General features: G+C 52.6%; 3 protein-coding genes and 1 long non-coding RNA gene across 8 annotated transcripts in view; 2 read left to right on the plus strand and 2 right to left on the minus strand.

Moving 5' to 3' along the window:
• The window catches only part of LOC119864994, a 20,006-nt gene extending 16,534 nt beyond the window's left edge, over positions 1 to 3,472 (plus strand). The window contains exons 2-3 of the long non-coding RNA XR_005375710.1: positions 404 to 592; positions 2,932 to 3,472. This is a non-coding gene — a long non-coding RNA (uncharacterized LOC119864994). The remainder of the gene's footprint in view (positions 1 to 403; positions 593 to 2,931) is intronic.
• Positions 3,226 to 13,692, minus strand: RRP8 (ribosomal RNA processing 8). Of its 2 annotated transcripts, none has more exons than XM_038568908.1 (7): positions 12,925 to 13,692; positions 5,382 to 5,742; positions 4,706 to 5,156; positions 4,487 to 4,616; positions 4,205 to 4,311; positions 4,021 to 4,117; positions 3,226 to 3,795 (listed from the first exon to the last, which is right to left on the minus strand). In XM_038568908.1, the coding sequence occupies exons 1-7, from the start codon at positions 12,934 to 12,936 to the stop codon at positions 3,676 to 3,678; spliced, it is 1,278 nt and encodes a 425-aa protein (XP_038424836.1). In that variant the 5' UTR covers positions 12,937 to 13,692; the 3' UTR covers positions 3,226 to 3,675. The 2 variants fall into 2 exon arrangements, with proteins under 2 accessions (XP_038424836.1, XP_038424835.1); XM_038568907.1 differs by lacking the exon at positions 12,925 to 13,692 and adding an exon at positions 6,906 to 7,158.
• Positions 7,225 to 13,892, plus strand: ILK (integrin linked kinase). Of its 4 annotated transcripts, none has more exons than XM_038568909.1 (13): positions 7,225 to 7,352; positions 7,772 to 7,906; positions 11,094 to 11,259; positions 11,414 to 11,509; positions 11,710 to 11,806; positions 11,898 to 11,981; positions 12,084 to 12,169; positions 12,312 to 12,421; positions 12,531 to 12,658; positions 12,739 to 12,860; positions 12,957 to 13,056; positions 13,164 to 13,294; positions 13,481 to 13,892. In XM_038568909.1, exons 2-13 carry the CDS (start codon positions 7,818 to 7,820, stop codon positions 13,628 to 13,630), a joined length of 1,359 nt encoding a protein of 452 aa, XP_038424837.1. In that variant the 5' UTR covers positions 7,225 to 7,352; positions 7,772 to 7,817; the 3' UTR covers positions 13,631 to 13,892. The 4 variants fall into 4 exon arrangements, with proteins under 4 accessions (XP_038424837.1, XP_038424839.1, XP_038424838.1 ...); XM_038568911.1 differs by having other exon boundaries at positions 7,239 to 7,352; positions 7,779 to 7,906; XM_038568910.1 differs by having other exon boundaries at positions 7,343 to 7,480.
• Positions 13,837 to 15,264, minus strand: TAF10 (TATA-box binding protein associated factor 10). Its single transcript, XM_038568913.1, has 5 exons — positions 15,010 to 15,264; positions 14,717 to 14,871; positions 14,418 to 14,482; positions 14,214 to 14,328; positions 13,837 to 14,031 (listed from the first exon to the last, which is right to left on the minus strand). Exons 1-5 carry the CDS (start codon positions 15,239 to 15,241, stop codon positions 13,942 to 13,944), a joined length of 657 nt encoding a protein of 218 aa, XP_038424841.1. The 5' UTR covers positions 15,242 to 15,264; the 3' UTR covers positions 13,837 to 13,941.
• Between the last annotated feature and the right edge of the window lie 678 nt (positions 15,265 to 15,942).

Consider the following 15,942-nt stretch of genomic DNA (forward strand, 5'->3'; position numbering starts at 1 on the left):
AAGCATGCTATTAATACCACCAGCAATCATACTCAATTTTCCTTATTTATTCATTCCGTCTTACTCTCTTGAGGATATTCACGTTCTCCTTGCCTTAAAACTCCAACCCCTTCTCTGCTACTCTCTCAACCCTGCTTCCTACTTCACTGTGAAAAACCAAAGCAACCAGAATAAAACTTCTCAAACCCTATCCTGATCTCCTGAATCAGAAACTGGGGGAGGGCTTGGTAATCACCAGGTGATTCTAATGCACTGCCTTGCACAGTAGAGCAACCCCCTCCCACTTACCTTTTACTACTCTTGCCCTTCCTTCAACCTGTTCTCAAATTGTTCTTCAAACTAGTTTGCTTAGCTGTCATGCTGTTATTTCTTAAGGAAATATACTGTTCTCTCTCCAACCTAGGCTCTCAACATTAAACACGGAGGTCTAGGAACTTCGGCTTGCCCAAGAGTTTATCTGGAGCCGGGAGGCCCCAGATCAGGCTCAGAGGAGTCCTGCTTTCAGAATCAGAGCAACTGATGGAGACACCAGTGGGCCTGAGCTGAGTCCAAGCCAGAGAAATATTTATTTAGGTGGACTGAGCCAGAACAGGTAAAGGAAAAATCCAAATGGTAAGTAAGGAGAACAAAAAAAAAAAGAAAGGCAGATCCTAGCTGTCCTGCTGAAAATTTAAAAAAAAAAAAAAAAAGGGGAAAATTAACCAAGATCTAGGAATATAAACATCTGTGAAAGAACAGAAACAGGAACCTATCAAAGGTAAAGTGTGTCCCACAATGAGATGCCTGCTACTCCAACACCTCCCTTGGACTTTGTGGCCTGCCTCCCCTTACTCCTGGAGGCTCCTGTCCCATGCAACTGCCATAATAATTTCCCCAGCGAATCCTGACAAGCTGGAGAGGACTGTGAGGGTGTTTTATCCCAGTAGCCAGCTCCACTCATCAGCCTCACATTGCTCCCAAAATGGCAGTCTCTCTAGTAGGCAGCCCAGACCCCTTGCACTTCTGAAATTCGTGCCATCTAGCTTCCCTGTCACTTTGTCTGCATATCTCCTGGATCAGCCTCCTCCCTCAAGAGGTTGGCACCTGTTCTGTGCCAACTTCTATCATCATCCTGTAGAACTTCAAAATCCAGTCAGACAAGACCTCCCCATAATACCAGAGCCCTCAGTCCATTATCCAGTGTACGGGCACCTCCCTCACACGCCTCTCAGGGACTGACCCCTGTGGCTTCACTCTAGGCTCAGCCATTGCCTGGAGCTGCTATGCTTCCAACGCTAAGAATTCAGGCACTCTAATTTCTGACCACCAGTTCTCATCTGTCCAGGTTGCTTGTTTAATGATTCCCAGTGCAACAACCCATTCCTCGTCTTCACTCTCCTACCACTTCTACAACATTGCCCAATCCCACATGGTGATGTTACTTCTAAATGGTGTGAAATGCCTTTGTTTGCTTTCCTTTCATTTCCATCGCATGGCAAGATTTCAGCTCTGGATGATCCTTTACTATTTATTTTCCCCACAGCTACACCTAGATTCCTGAATAGGCAGAGATAACCACACCACTGGGCTGGCTGGTGTAACCATAAAGTCATGAGTGATACCAATATAAATTCAAAGAAGCCCTCAACGTTATTTAGCAATTTTTACCTTACTGCAATCTGACTTCACTCTAAAATTTAACAGACCTTGCAACAGCATTTGACAGCTGACGACTTCCCCATCCCTTCCTTCCATATTGAAAGTACTCATTCTCTTGGTTTTACTCCTCCATTTCTTGCCCAACCTTCTCATATCGTCACCCTGATGGGTCCATTTGCTTTTCCTTATCCATTACATGCTCCTCAGAATTTTATTGAGCTGTTTTCTCTAAATATATTATTCTGGATACCTTCTCTGTTCCCATGACTTGAATTACCACCTCTAGATGGCTTATTCCCAAATCCCAGCACAGATCTCTCCTGGCATTTTTACATCCCTCTTCCAAATGAACATCAAACAGGTACCTAAAACCCAACATTCTCAACGACAGCACCAGCCCAACCTGTTGCTCAAGCAAGAAGCCACTTACTTCAGATTCCTTCCTCTCACCAACCTTCAATATCCCACCTGCTCAACTTCTCCCATCTGCTTACTTCTTGCATTGTCCCTTGTCCTTGGTGCTCACATCTTGAACTGTGAACCTGGATTCCTGCAACACCCTCCTCTCATCAGTCCCATTCAACTAGACCCTGTTTTTCCACCACCTCAGCGACAAGCTCTGAGAATATGAAGATAAATACGAGTTGAAAAGACCGCAGCCTAGGGATCCCTGGGTGGTTCAGTGGTGTAGTGCTTGCCTTCGGCCCAGGGCATGATCCTGGAGTGCTGGGATTGATTCCCACATCGGGCTCCCTATATGAAGACTGCTTCTCCCTCTGCCTGTGTCTCTGCTTCTCTCTCTCTCTCTCTCATGAATAAATGAATAAAATCTTTAAAAAAAAAAAAAGAAAAGAAAAGACCGCAGCCTAATGCACAAAGCAATCACAATGCAATTTGAAGAAAGCAGATGAAGAAGTTAATTCTGCTTTGGGAGGGGTGCAGCAGGGAACAACTAAGCTATGTGGAAGGATGAATAAGACTCTATCAGTCAGTATTCAGCAGACAGAAGAGCACATGCGAAGACACTGGGGGACACAGCCTAGCCTCCAAACATGCTCTCTGGCCTACAGCATACCTCAAAGCCTCCATCTCCTCACTGGAGGTATCTGACTGGCTTAGAGCCCTGGAAGCTGTGTCCCAGTGGGCACTGTCAGTTTTTGCCCTTCACAACAGGTAAGAGGCTGCATCTTTATACCTAGACCCATAGCAGATACCTTCAAAGAGAGGGCAAGGGTCTATTATCCCAGTTCATCTTTTTCCAATACCAGCCTTCCTTTCCCATAACTTTCCTAGGCATGCTGATCTGGGCCCATTGCAAGGTGAAAACAACGCAGACCCTTGTGCCAACGGACAGCCCAATGCTCCACACTACCATGGCATCAAGTAGTTATTTATGAAGGACCCAGCTCCCTTACCACCCTCCTCCAAGAACTTATCAACAATCTCCGAATACCCTGTGAAATGAAGCCCATTAGAAGGCCTACCTTGAACTCTCTCTCAGTCTTCCCCAGTCAACAAATCCATTCTTTACTCTTCAACCTCCAACCCTAAGGAAGGGCTTTAGAAAATAGTAAGGCTTACAACACATCACAGCCATAGCTGAAGTTTATTGTGCACCTCTTATGTACCCGGCCTTGGCTGTAGATTTCCTCAGCAGATGGAAATCAGAAGAGAGTAGAGATGACAGGACAGAAAGTCCATGTGGCTCCTGAGAGATGGAAAGAAGAGCCAAACCCAGAGATGCCTGGAATTCCAAACCAGCTAGTTCCCACATCTGGAAGACTCATAATTCCCCGATACACTTGTATTTTAACAATAAACTCCTTATTCTTTAGCTAGCCCAAGTGACTTTATGCCTCTCACAACCAAGAAGCCTCCCTTAGAGTTGGGCTGAGTCAGGGGGTTTCATTACACTTTAGTCTTGGGACAGAGGAAGGGATGTACCAGTTCCTGAGTCAGAGCTTGGCTGGATACAGTCTTCAGAGTTCTGAGCCTGGAGTTCAAGACTTGCTTCCCCTTTCAAGGTGGGCCCAGAGGTCACCTGCGCTTGTAGAGACATGGCTGAAGCTTCAGGCCTGTGAGCTGAGCCTTGGGCCCTACCCGCGGAGGCCCAGTCTTTTCAAAGTCAAACAAGAAGAAGTGGCTGTTGGTAAGGTCCTAGGGATGGAAAAGACCTAGTGAGCTCCAAATCCTCACCCCAGGTCCTCAAAACACTTCTGTCCATGTCCCGCCCTTGCTCAGAAAGCTTCCCAGGGCTCTCCCATGCATCCTGCCTTCAAAGAGCAAATGTCGGTGTCTGTGCCTATGGCTTCCTTCCTAAACACCATTACCCTAAAAAAGACCATATGAGACAAAAACGGGGAGACTTCTTGGGACCCTTACCTTGGAGATGACCTTGAAGCCCAGTTTGGTCACAGCCCCCAGAAAGGTCCGAACGTCTTCAAAGCGGCTACTGACTTCAGCCACTTTCAAGAGACCCCTGCGTAGAGGGGAGAAGTTCTATGTAAATGCACAGACATATGCCTGTGCACATATATACATGCATCTGTGTCCCGGGAACTCCTACCCTTGCTTCAGCACTCGATTTGCCTCCTCTAGGAAGTCCCTGATGTTGGTTCCCATCAGTGAAAGGCAGAACACTGCGACATCCACGGACTCATCCTCCAGAGGCACCTGTGGAGAGTGGGAGTACTGTATAGAGCACACAACATGGGAGCAGAAATCCAGCACGGGCTGCTAGCGCTAGACACCAGGATGCAGGGTGTGGAGGAAGGGAGCATTAGAGATTAGCACGTGGAGGCTGGGTCTAGAGCACAGGCCAGATCCACAGAGAGATGGGAGGGCTTACCTGAGCCATGTCACACACAGTGACCCTGGGGTCCAGAGACGCCAAGTCAAAGCAGTGCACAGTGTTCCGGATACTTGAAGCCAGGCGGCAGTCCCCGCAGCCGAAGTCAGCTACCACCAGGGACGCAGGCCTGGGAGTGGAGGGGAGGGATCATTCACTGGTCTAGTCTGAGCCATGACTGACCCACATCGCTTCTCGCAGTGCCCAACCCCCATTCACCGCTGGCGAAGATCCCTGGCGATGTGGTCCACTGGCTGCAGTGGCCACTTCTTGACTTGGCTCTGGAAGCCACGGTGGTACAGGAGAAAAGCCTCAGGGTCTTCCTGAAAGAGGCGCTGTGCGGCACTGCTAGGCTTTGAGTATAGCTGTTCATTGAGGTAGCGAAATCGGGCACCATCCAGCCTCTGGGCCATGCGGGCTCGCAGAGCCCCGGCCCGATCCTCATGGTTATCTGGACTGGGGGCAGGAGGCATCTCTGCCTCCTCTGTTGGGGCTGTGGCTGGAGCCTGGTCCAATGGCTGAGGTGGCCGAAACTTGTTCTTATGTCTCCGTTTGTTCTTTTGCCGGTTCCGCCACTGCTTACGGCTCAAGGTCTGGGGAGGGTTAGAAGTGGTTCCAGGACTTGGCTTGGATAGGTCACTTGTAGTGCTACTCTTCCAAGCTTTGGGACCTGCAAAGAGGGAGATAAGAAAGCATATTTGGGGCAAGATCCCCTGAATTCAGAGGATTGGTGATCATCCTGGCCGTTTCCCCGTCCTTAGGAAAGAGACTGTGCCCGGATGAAAATACTTCTTACTGCTGAACCCCAAGCCTAGTGGTGGCAGGTAACCTCTGTCATATACAGGACCAGCTGACCTCCCCTTCCTGTCCCACACACATACACATCCATTAGTACCTGTTTGGTTATCATCATCCAGGTGCTGGGTAGGGCTTGAGGGGACCTGCTTCTGGCATTTCTTCTTTCTTTTCTGTTCTTTGGCAGAGTCATTGGCATTGAAAACCCCTTTGAGGCACTTTTTCTTCCTTTCTACTTCCTTTTCTTCATACTCACTGCCAGGCGGGCCCTGTTTTTGACATCTCTTCCTCTTCTTTACTTCAATAGAAGTGCTGGCAGATGATGCCTTTTTGGGGCGTTTCTTCTTCCTTTCCACCACATCCTCCTCAGAGTCACTGCTGGGCAGGCTAGGGGGTTGCTGGGGAAGAGATGCTGCTTCCAGGGCCCGTAATGTGGCCAAGAGCTGCCGGTGCTTGGAGCCCTGGGGAAAACAAGGAAAGAGAGGAGGGGTGAGGTGAATAGACGGGGCCTGCAGAATAAGAAAGCAAAGGTGGAAACCTTTCAGATGCTGGCAGAAGCATCTGGATTATTCCTTGTTAACTCCACTACTTTTCATAATGTCGGCCAGCCCCTGACCAACCTTTAAGTCACCATCTCAGCCTTTGGGAGGCTGGAAAGAAGAGAAACCACCCACCTCACTTCTTCAATTTGCAAATGAGAACATGGAAGTTCCCCAGAGGAATGTGGTAAGGCCACAAGTAACAGGACCAAGGCCAGAGAACAGAAGTTCCAACCCTCCATCTCAGGCTTTTGCCTCTAGGTGGTATCCTTCTATAAAAGGTAGGGAGGTTTCTGAAAACAAGAGTGACACAATCACAGGTGTGTATTTCACGTGAGTCTAGCTGTAGTGTAGAGAATAAACTGAAAGGGACAGGCTGTGGACCGAGAGACCAGGGGTGTTGATTACAGCAATGGGTTGAGGGGATGATGAAAAGGAATAAAGCAGGCTGATTCCACGCTGGACGCCGACTGAAAGGTAGGAAAAGCCTGCGGAAGTACAGCAGCTTTCACATATGCAAAGGCTTATAGGAGAAGGTCTCCTGTCCAGGAGGCCTTCTGGATTGAAGTCCTGCGGGGTGGCCCCAGCGCAGGCATTTAACCTGGAGGTTTTCAGTCCCCACGCCGCACCACTCCTTGAGAACGGTAGTGCTGGTAATCCTTCATGGTCATTCACTCTTGCTCTCTCCAATCCAGTCTCCACACCGCAACCAATGGCTTTTCCAAAATGCAAATCTTAAGAAATCACTCCCTGCTAAAACCATTTCATTGGCCTTTACCGTTAAAATCTGCAAAACTTCTACTCTGCCTCTCCAACTTCAAGGGCATACCCTCTCAGCTCTCTGTGCTCCAACCGCGCGGACTAGTGTGCGTGTGTCCCGAACAACCCGGACACGCTTCCCTGCCCCAGAGCCTTTGCACGTGCTTTCCCCGTCCAGACAACCGTGTTCACTAACTTCGGCTCAACAGCTCTCACTGAGTGGGATCTCGCGCCGGCCGCAGGCGCCCCGCCGCCCCGACACACTCACCCACACGCGGCGTGACCCAAAGCTCGGATCCACCTGCGTGGGCTTCTCGGCCGCTCACCTTGATCTGCGAGGCTGCGGCGGGCGGAGGCCGTGGAGCTACAGGCCGGAAGCCCGTCCCTGCTGGGGCCTCGTCGGCCCACTCTGGCTCCTCAAACATGCGGGTGGGGTGGGGGAGGCCGCGGGGTCCACACGCCTCTGCACGTGCAGGACGCGTCTCCAGCCCTCGGAGCGCGCGAACCGCCGGAACCGCGCCGGAGACCAAGGAGTGAGAGTCTGCGGGGCTAGAGCGGCCGGAGCGGCGCCGGAAACCATCGAGTTTAGCGCTGCTGGCTAGAAGGGCAAGGGAGGCGGGAGGCGGGAGGCGGGAGGGAGGGACGGGGGGAGGGAGGGAGGGAGGGGGGGAGGAATGGGCCCGCGCTGGCCGCAGAGGGCCAGGGGCGGGGCTGCGCGGCGGGCGCGGCCAGACGGGAGTTCCCCGAAGAAGGCTCCTCCAGCCCGAGTCCCGGTGAGTGCGGGAGCACCCGTTCCCCTCCCCGAGGCCCGACCCCGGCCGGCTCGCCGGCCTCCGCGCGGCCCGAATACCGAGCAGGGAACGAGGGCCCCCCGGGAAGGACCCCCGTCGCCTCTCGCAGGGTACCGGGCGCCCGACTCCCCTCCCCCCAGCTCAGTTCGCGGGCGGGTCCCAGAGCGCGTTCGCCGACACCCCTCCGTCGGGGACTCTACCTCCGAACCACCCCCTACCTCGCGCGGACCCGCCTTCCTCTGGCGCCCAGGGACACAGCCAGGGACCATCCCGCCTCCCTGAACTGCTTCCCAGATCTCCAGGAGCCGGGGAGGAGCGGGAGACCCCCACCCCCTACACGAACACTTCTCTCCGGTAGGGGACAGAGCTCGGGGTTCACCCCCCTGCCTGACTCTCCACAGTCCCCAGGCTTCCCCAGTCTAGGGCGCTCAGCGCCGGGACGCTGCTATGGACGACATTTTCACCCAGTGCCGGGAGGGCAACGCGGTGGCCGTTCGCCTGTGGCTGGACAACACGGAGAACGACCTCAACCAGGGGTGAGCTGACGTGGCTGGTGGGTGAGAAGGGCAGAGACAAGCTCCTCTCCGCAGTGTGGGGTGCTCACGTCGGCTGGGGGCGGCTGGCTTTCCTACCCTGTGCGACCAGTGCAAAGCACAGCCTGTGGGGGGCAGAGGGTTTCCACAGAGGAAGCTGTGTTTCTGCTGAATTTTGACCGCTCAACAAGAGTTTTTCAGGCGCAGGGTGCAGAGAGCTTTCCAACCTCAGTGAACTGCATCGGCAAAATATAGGAGGCAAGACAGTGAGCAGAGAATCTGGAAATTGTCCACCGGTCCATATGCCCGGAGGATAGAAGACTTCTGTGAGCTTCTATGGATTGAAGCTTTGGGTACAAGTGGTAAACCACCGAAGATAAGACTGGAGGGGTCGGCTGCAAGGGTCAGCCAGATCATGCAAGGATATTTACACTATGATAAGGTCATTAACGTTAAGAGCAAGGGTTTAAAGCCCCTCTGTGATATGATGAGATTGTCCACTTAAGTGTCCTCTTGGATACCTTTTAAAGAGCAGGTGGCCATGTGGAGAGGCAATTGCTAAGTCTGTCCCAGGAGCGGTGATGCCTTAGACTAGAATGGGGGCAGATGAAAAACAAGTGCTTGGATTCCTGAAATCTTTAGTGTAAATAATTGATAAGACTTGGTGTGGGGAGTGAGGAAGGTCAAAGATGATGACCAGGGTTCTGGCTCAGACACTTGGGTAGATAGTTGCTTTTACTGAGTTGGACAAGGCTGAAGGATGATGAGTGCTGCTGTGACATGGTAAAGTAACTGTACAGCAGAGTGGAAATGTTGAGTAGGTTGTTGGTTATGCAGATTTGCAGTTCAGGAGAAATCTGACTTGGAGACACAGATTTGGGAGATGTTAGCATATAGATGATACCTGAAGACATGGGTGTGAAGGAGAGGGAATGAGAACTCTGCAAGGCTAACTAAAAAGGTGCCATTGGAGGTTGCAGAAGAAACAGGAAAATGTTAGTAAAGCTCAGAGAAGTGAGTGTTTCAATGAAGGGGGAGTGGTCAACAGTAGTTTAGGCTGTTGAGAAGTCAAAAAACTTGAGCACTTTAAAGTAACTGTTGAATTTACAATAATGAGTATTTGATGATCTTTGCGAAGGCTGCCTTAGAGGAAAATGGATGAAGAAATCAAACAACACTGGGTTCCTTCTTTAAAGTGCTGGTTAAACACCTCCCATGCTAGAGGCCCAGACATACTGCCAGCCCTCAAGGCAGCAAGCAGCCTGGTGGCAAGTTGAATGGGAGGTGAGGAAATAGAGAGTGAACGTAGACAAGTTCTTCAAGGTTGGCTGAGACAAGGAGGCTTTTGGAAAAGCAGTAGTGATGTTGATGATTCAGGATGGTGGGTTTTCAGGGTTTTTTATTTTAAAATTTTATTCAGTTTTTAGGTTTGAGGAGTAAGGATCACCTGTCATCTTCATCCAGCTTTCCCAGGTTCTCAGTAGGCTCTATGCTATTCCTCATAATTCTTGGTCACTTTTCCATTTTTCATATTTTTACATAATTTCCATAATTCTTTCATAATTCTTCAAAGGGTGCTTAGATGAAGACTGAGCACTCTTACTATTTTGTTGGTAGGGTCATAAAGGTTTATGTGAAGTTGCCCAGGGGCACTTGATGCATTGTATAAAACCCTGGTGCCAAAGGGTGAATGGGTGGCATCACTGAAACTGGAAGGCTTTGGTGCTGGTTTGCGGGGATAGGCTTTGGGGGCCCAAGCACCCTATATTGCAGGATATTAAGTGTGGTGAACTCCCTGCAGGGCTTTCAGGATTATAGTCTGTGGTCCTGAGGTGACAGGCAGCCGAACAGCAGAAACCTTGTGCTCATACTTTTGCCCTCAGGCTCTGGCCAGTCCTGCCACACAAACTTCAGGCTGATAAACCAGGGCACAAATTAGAGCTGGGAGGCAAAACTCACTGATTAAGTAGGGGAGGATAGTTGCTTCAGAGAGGGGGAGGTGGGGATAATCCACCTCTGGGAAAGCTTTTGACTATCTCTAAAGTGAACAGATGAGGGCAGCTGTGGAGGAAAGTCATTAAAGGCCACGCCCCCCACTCTCATCCCCCGGGAGAGGGGGACATCTGGGTGGCCTGCAAGTGGCCAGACCCCTAATCTGCTTTAGGCCATGCCTTGAGCCCCCACAAGGGAAGTGACCGCAGCACTAAGGCATCCGGAGGCAGCCATCTCAGACCACGGACCACCCCCTGCCCCGCCCCTTACATCTTCACACACACCAGGCCAGAGGGAATTTCCTTTTATGGCCCCAGGCTGTCAGGCCCTGATCCCACCAAGTGTTTTTCTCTTTTTTCTTTTTTTTGTACAGTTCTTTTACTTTAAAAAATACATGTCCTTGGGGGGGGGGAAAAGTCAGATACTTTTCTTTCCAAAGAAGCCATTCTCATTTTCCTCTATTTTCTGGAACCAGGATTACTTGAGTAGAGGAATCCTGTTTTACCAAAACAAATCCTGGTTTGTATCTGCCTCATTACTAATGACTTATTAAAAGCATTTGTTTTTTTTTTCATTATAAACCCTTCCAAAATGTTATTTTAATTCCAGTGCATTTTTAGATCTTATGTTTCGGTACCAGATCCGATCAGTAAGCTTGCTCCCTCTCCCGTGAGTTGTGACCTACCTTCTCCAAGACACTCCACCCTTGTATCAACGTGCACTAAACACCTGCTGTCAATCCATTCTCTCAAAAAGCTCACAGTCTAGCAGACACGACAGCCCTTTAAGATTTTTACAATCTAGTGCCACAAGTTAGCATACTAGGAGGCTGTGAAATGCAGTGAATACAGAAAGGACCAGCAGATGTTGCAAAGGAATGCAGAGGAAACCAGATGAAAAATGTTACCATTTAATGAGATAGGGCATGCTAGGAAAGAAAGGCTGGTGGGAGATGGTGATGAAGACAGTCAATCATATGGATTTGTTGAGATTGCAGGTGGTGGTTGGTTAGGTTTGAGGCTCAGGGGAAAATCTTAATTGGATGGCTTTGGGAGTTGCTGGCATGAATGAGAAATCAGAATCCTGAAGAGGTAAAGGTTCCCTGGGAGCTTGTTCAGAATGACTATCAGTTTTTTTCCATAGCAAAGCCTTCGCCCCCATTCCCCCTCCCAATCAATGATCATTGTTCCTTCCTAAGGGATGATCATGGCTTCTCCCCCTTGCACTGGGCCTGCCGGGAGGGCCGTTCTGCTGTGGTTGAGATGCTGATAATGCGGGGGGCACGAATCAATGTGATGAACCGTGGGGATGACACCCCCCTGCACCTGGCAGCCAGTCACGGACACCGTGATATTGTGCAGAAGGTATGCATGAATGCTCCCTCTCACCTACGTTACACGCATCTGGAAGTCAGTCATAAGCACTGTAACACGTTTACTCTTCTCCCTCCTCGCATGCCTCAATTCCCGTCTCTCATTTGACTGTCTTCTGCCTCTTCTACTTGGCCATGGGGACCAGCTGCTGCAGTATAAAGCTGATATCAACGCAGTGAACGAGCATGGAAATGTGCCCCTGCACTATGCGTGTTTTTGGGGCCAAGATCAGGTTGCAGAGGTGAGTGCTCAGGCCCTGAGCCCTGGGATGGATGGAGAGCCAAGTCTGAGCCTGAAGGGGAGATTCTAGAACCGTTAACCTATCCTGGAAGTGCTGCCGAATGGATGACCCTCAAGCTGGTGCTGCATCTGTATTCACGGTTGGTTGGGATGGTCAGGGAGGCAGCAAAGCCCTTCAACACAGCCACTGTTTCATTCCAGGACCTGGTGGCTAATGGGGCCCTTGTCAGCATTTGTAACAAGTATGGAGAGATGCCTGTGGACAAAGCCAAGGCTCCCCTGAGAGAGCTCCTCCGAGGTCTGTCCCCCAACCTGTTTGTATTCTCTCGTCCCTGCCTATCTTCTCACTCCATACTACAGCTAGGTCCAAAGCTGTTTTTCTTCCCCAGAGCGGGCAGAGAAGATGGGCCAGAACCTGAACCGTATTCCATACAAGGACACATTCTGGAAGGGAACCACCCGTACTCGGCCCCGTGAGTCAGCTGTAAGGGGGAGGGTCAAGGGAATAACCCTGGGCTGCTGGGGCTGGGTTAGGTAGGGTGAAGCTTGGGTACCTGACCTGCCCACACTCTCAGGAAATGGGACTCTGAACAAACACTCCGGCATTGACTTCAAACAGCTCAACTTTCTGGCGAAGCTCAATGAGAATCACTCTGGAGAGGTGACCCTGCCTTTCTTGCCCCTCCCTCCCCAGTCCCCTACAAATTACTGGCTCTTGCACCTGTTTTAAGTTTCTCCTCCAGTTATTGGACACGAAAGCAGTGGCTTTAATTAAAGCTTCCTAACCCTTACCTGTCTCTCAGCTATGGAAGGGCCGTTGGCAGGGCAATGACATCGTCGTGAAGGTGCTAAAGGTTCGAGACTGGAGTACAAGGAAAAGCAGGGACTTCAATGAGGAGTGTCCCCGTCTCAGGTGGGGAAAGGGCCTAAATGGGAAGGTGCTAGTTCCAAGGAACCCTGACTAGCTCCCAGAGGGAGATCTTTTATGCTGATCTCAGCTAGGGATACTCTCCCTCTTCCAGAATTTTCTCGCATCCGAATGTGCTCCCAGTGCTAGGTGCCTGTCAGTCTCCACCTGCTCCTCACCCCACCCTCATCACACACTGGATGCCATATGGATCCCTGTACAACGTATTACATGAAGGCACCAGTGAGTAGAGGATACCAAATCTCATGGGATGGGGCAGGGTGTGTGAGCCTCTCCAAACTATTTAACTCTTGCCTCCTTAGATTTTGTTGTGGACCAGAGCCAAGCTGTGAAGTTTGCACTGGACATGGCAAGGGGCATGGCCTTCCTGCACACATTAGAGCCCCTCATCCCACGACATGCACTCAATAGCCGTAGTGTAATGGTGAGGTCACACTTCACTCCTGGCCCAGGCCCCCAGAGCCCTTTCCGTCTAGAATAGGACTTACCTCCTTGCACATATCTATCTTCTCTTCCTCAGATTGATGAGGACATGACTGCCCGAATCAGCATGGCCGACGTCAAGTTCTCCTTCCAATGCCCTGGGCGCATGTATGCACCTGCCTGGGTGGCCCCTGAAGGTGAGTGAGGGCCTCATGTTGGGAGGTAGAGAAGGGCCAGCTCAGTAGCAATGGAAGGGGGCAGAGACAGGACAGGCAGCTGGAACAGTTAAGTTCTGTTCCTCCAGCCCTGCAGAAGAAGCCTGAAGATACAAACAGACGCTCAGCAGATATGTGGAGTTTTGCAGTGCTTCTGTGGGAACTGGTGACGAGGGAGGTACCCTTTGCTGACCTCTCCAACATGGAGATTGGAATGAAGGTGAGAGAACAACTGTATGCACTTATGTTGAAGGAATGGTAGTGGTGGTGACAACAACTATAGCAGGGCTGGGCTCTTCCCATATTTGTTCAAATATACAGTAATCCTTTCCTGAGGACTAGAGGCCTCTCCTCACAGGATATTAGAAGTTCTGAGACCCATTTTGTTTTTTTCCTGTATCTGCAGGTGGCACTGGAAGGCCTTCGGCCTACTATCCCACCAGGCATTTCCCCCCATGTGTGTAAGCTCATGAAGATCTGCATGAATGAAGACCCTGCTAAGCGGCCCAAGTTTGACATGATTGTGCCTATCCTGGAGAAGATGCAGGACAAGTAGAGCTGGAAAGCCCTTGCCTAAACTCCAGAGGTGTCAGGACACGGTTAGGGGAGTGTGTCTCCCCAAAGCAGCAGGCCTCTGGTTGCCTCCCCTGCCTCCAGTCATGGTACTACCCCAGCCATGGGGCCCATCCCCTGCCCCCATCCCTACCACTGCAGCCCCCAAAGGGGCTAGGCTCAGAGCTTTGTCACTTGCCACACGGTATCTCCCAGCATGGGAGGGACCAGCCCTGCCTGTCACAATAAAGTTTATTATGAAAACAGGCTGGTGTGGGGACAGGGGGACAGACAAGTACATTTAGGTTGGGTGGCTCAGGTGAAGTAGTGCGGCTTCTTCACATTGATGCCATATTCGCTGAGGGCAGGGGTCAAGTCCTCCATGGTTAGAGTGTACTTGCGGTCCTGAGGGAAGAGGGAAGAGCACCAGCTGAGCAGGGGAATTCCGGATTTCAATCCCAGGTGGGTGACCCTGAGTAGGTCTTTCACCTCCCCTAGGGCTTAGTTTCCCCAAAGGGGTTTCAGGACAAATTAAGCCTCCGATGCTGTGGGAGATAATTACTGATTCAATGAGCCTCCCCTCACACCTTGCTCTTGCTTCGGGAGCTGCCAGAAGCTGTGCCCTTCATTTTGCAGTGCTGTAGGGCATCGTTGGCAATATCTGAGATGAATTTCTGGGCAGCTAGGGAGATGAGCCGAATTCTAGAGAGAAAAAACTGGGGTGAGAAGGAGAGGAGACCAGAAACTCCACACAAGCACCCAAGGCTGTAACCTACCCAAGCTGTACTCACATGCGTGGGTCCGAGGCCTCAAAGCCAGCACGGTTCAGGTAGTAACCAGTCACTGCATCTGGGATCTGAGAGATCAACGAGAGGACTGTCAGTGTGTGCCCTGTGCACTGCTGGGCTGAGAGGATGAGGGAAATGGAGGACAGGCCCGGCTTTCAGGAAGCCCACGGTTTGGGTGGGCAGAGGGGATAAATCAAAGAGCTAGTAGGGGAGCAAGTACGAAAGAAAGCTGGAAATCCAGGTGGTGTAGCGGAAGCTTGGCCTGACAGCGCCCCAATAGCCTGTTCAGGCAGGAAGCCCACCGTAGGCGTATAGTCCTCCAGCTGCATCAGGAAGTCCACCAGAGGCGTGCTGGACACCACCGGCTTCACGTCTCCGTTGGCGGCGCTCGGCAGCACGTAAACCCCGTTAGACATGGCCCCCTCCGGGGGCGCCGCGCCGCCCGCCGACACGGGAGCTGGAGGAGAAGCAGCAAATAGACATGGAGGTGGAAGATGCGCAGCCCCGCTTAGGTCGGCCTCAAACCCCCCGCCCTCACCCGCCGCCGGGCCCAGCCCCCGGCGCTGCCCTCGCCCTCACCCGGCCCGGCCCTCACCCGCCCCGCGCCGCTCGGCCGGCTCCCCGGCCCGCGCCGCCACGGGTCCCGTGCCCCCTGCCGCAGCTCCAGCCCCGGGTCCCCCCGCTGTCCCCGCGGGGCTGGCCTTGTTCTCCGCAGCGGTGCCGGCGGGCAGCGCTGCGGGGGCCGAGACCGTGGGCGCCGGGCCCGGGGCCGAGGCGGCGGAACCCGGCGCCGCCTCGGGGTCCGCGCCGGAGCCGCTGCAGCTCATCGGGCCGGTGGGAGAGGCGGCGAACAGAGCCGCTTCCGCTTCCGCTCACGTTACGCACACGCCGGGTGACGTCACACGCCCCGCGCTTCGCCCCGCCCACGCCATGTTTGTCGTCTGTGTCGGGTCTCCCGCCTCCTGGATGTCGGCTAGCCAGTGAGATGCCGCCGCCGCCGCCGGGCTGCCTCCCCCCGCCCTCCCCCCACGCCCCCCGCCCTCCCCCCGCCCCCACCCCCCCCCACCCCCCCCACCCCCCGGGCGAAGTCCTAGGCCCTGCCGCGGGGCTGGGAACCGTCGACGTCTAGGACGCTCTTCTGCGGGTCCGGGGCCCCTCCTGCCCCTCCTGCAACCTGGCACTTAAAGACCTTGCTTAGGGACCCCCCCCCCTCGGCCACGGGTTGCCTGCCAGTCTGTATCCTTTCCAGTTCCCTTACTCAGCCTTTTAAGGGTTGTAAGTCTCCCCCCCCCCCCGCCCCCCGCGACTGCCCTGGGAATGGAGGACAGTAGGAATGTGCAGTGTTGCCATAGTTGGGGAAGGAGGTATTTCAGCCTGAATAAACAACATACGCAGCATCACAGCGAGTGTGTGGGGGGGGGGTGTTCAACGCAACACACATTTATTTAATTCCTATTTGCCCATCCTGAGCGAGGGCCTGGGAGTACAAAGTTAAGCAGGACGAGACTCTCGTCCTCTCGGCGCTGAC

Source organism: Canis lupus, chromosome 21 (genome assembly GCF_011100685.1).
Source record: "Canis lupus familiaris isolate Mischka breed German Shepherd chromosome 21, alternate assembly UU_Cfam_GSD_1.0, whole genome shotgun sequence".
In the NCBI taxonomy this organism is placed as follows: Eukaryota; Metazoa; Chordata; class Mammalia; order Carnivora; family Canidae; genus Canis; species Canis lupus.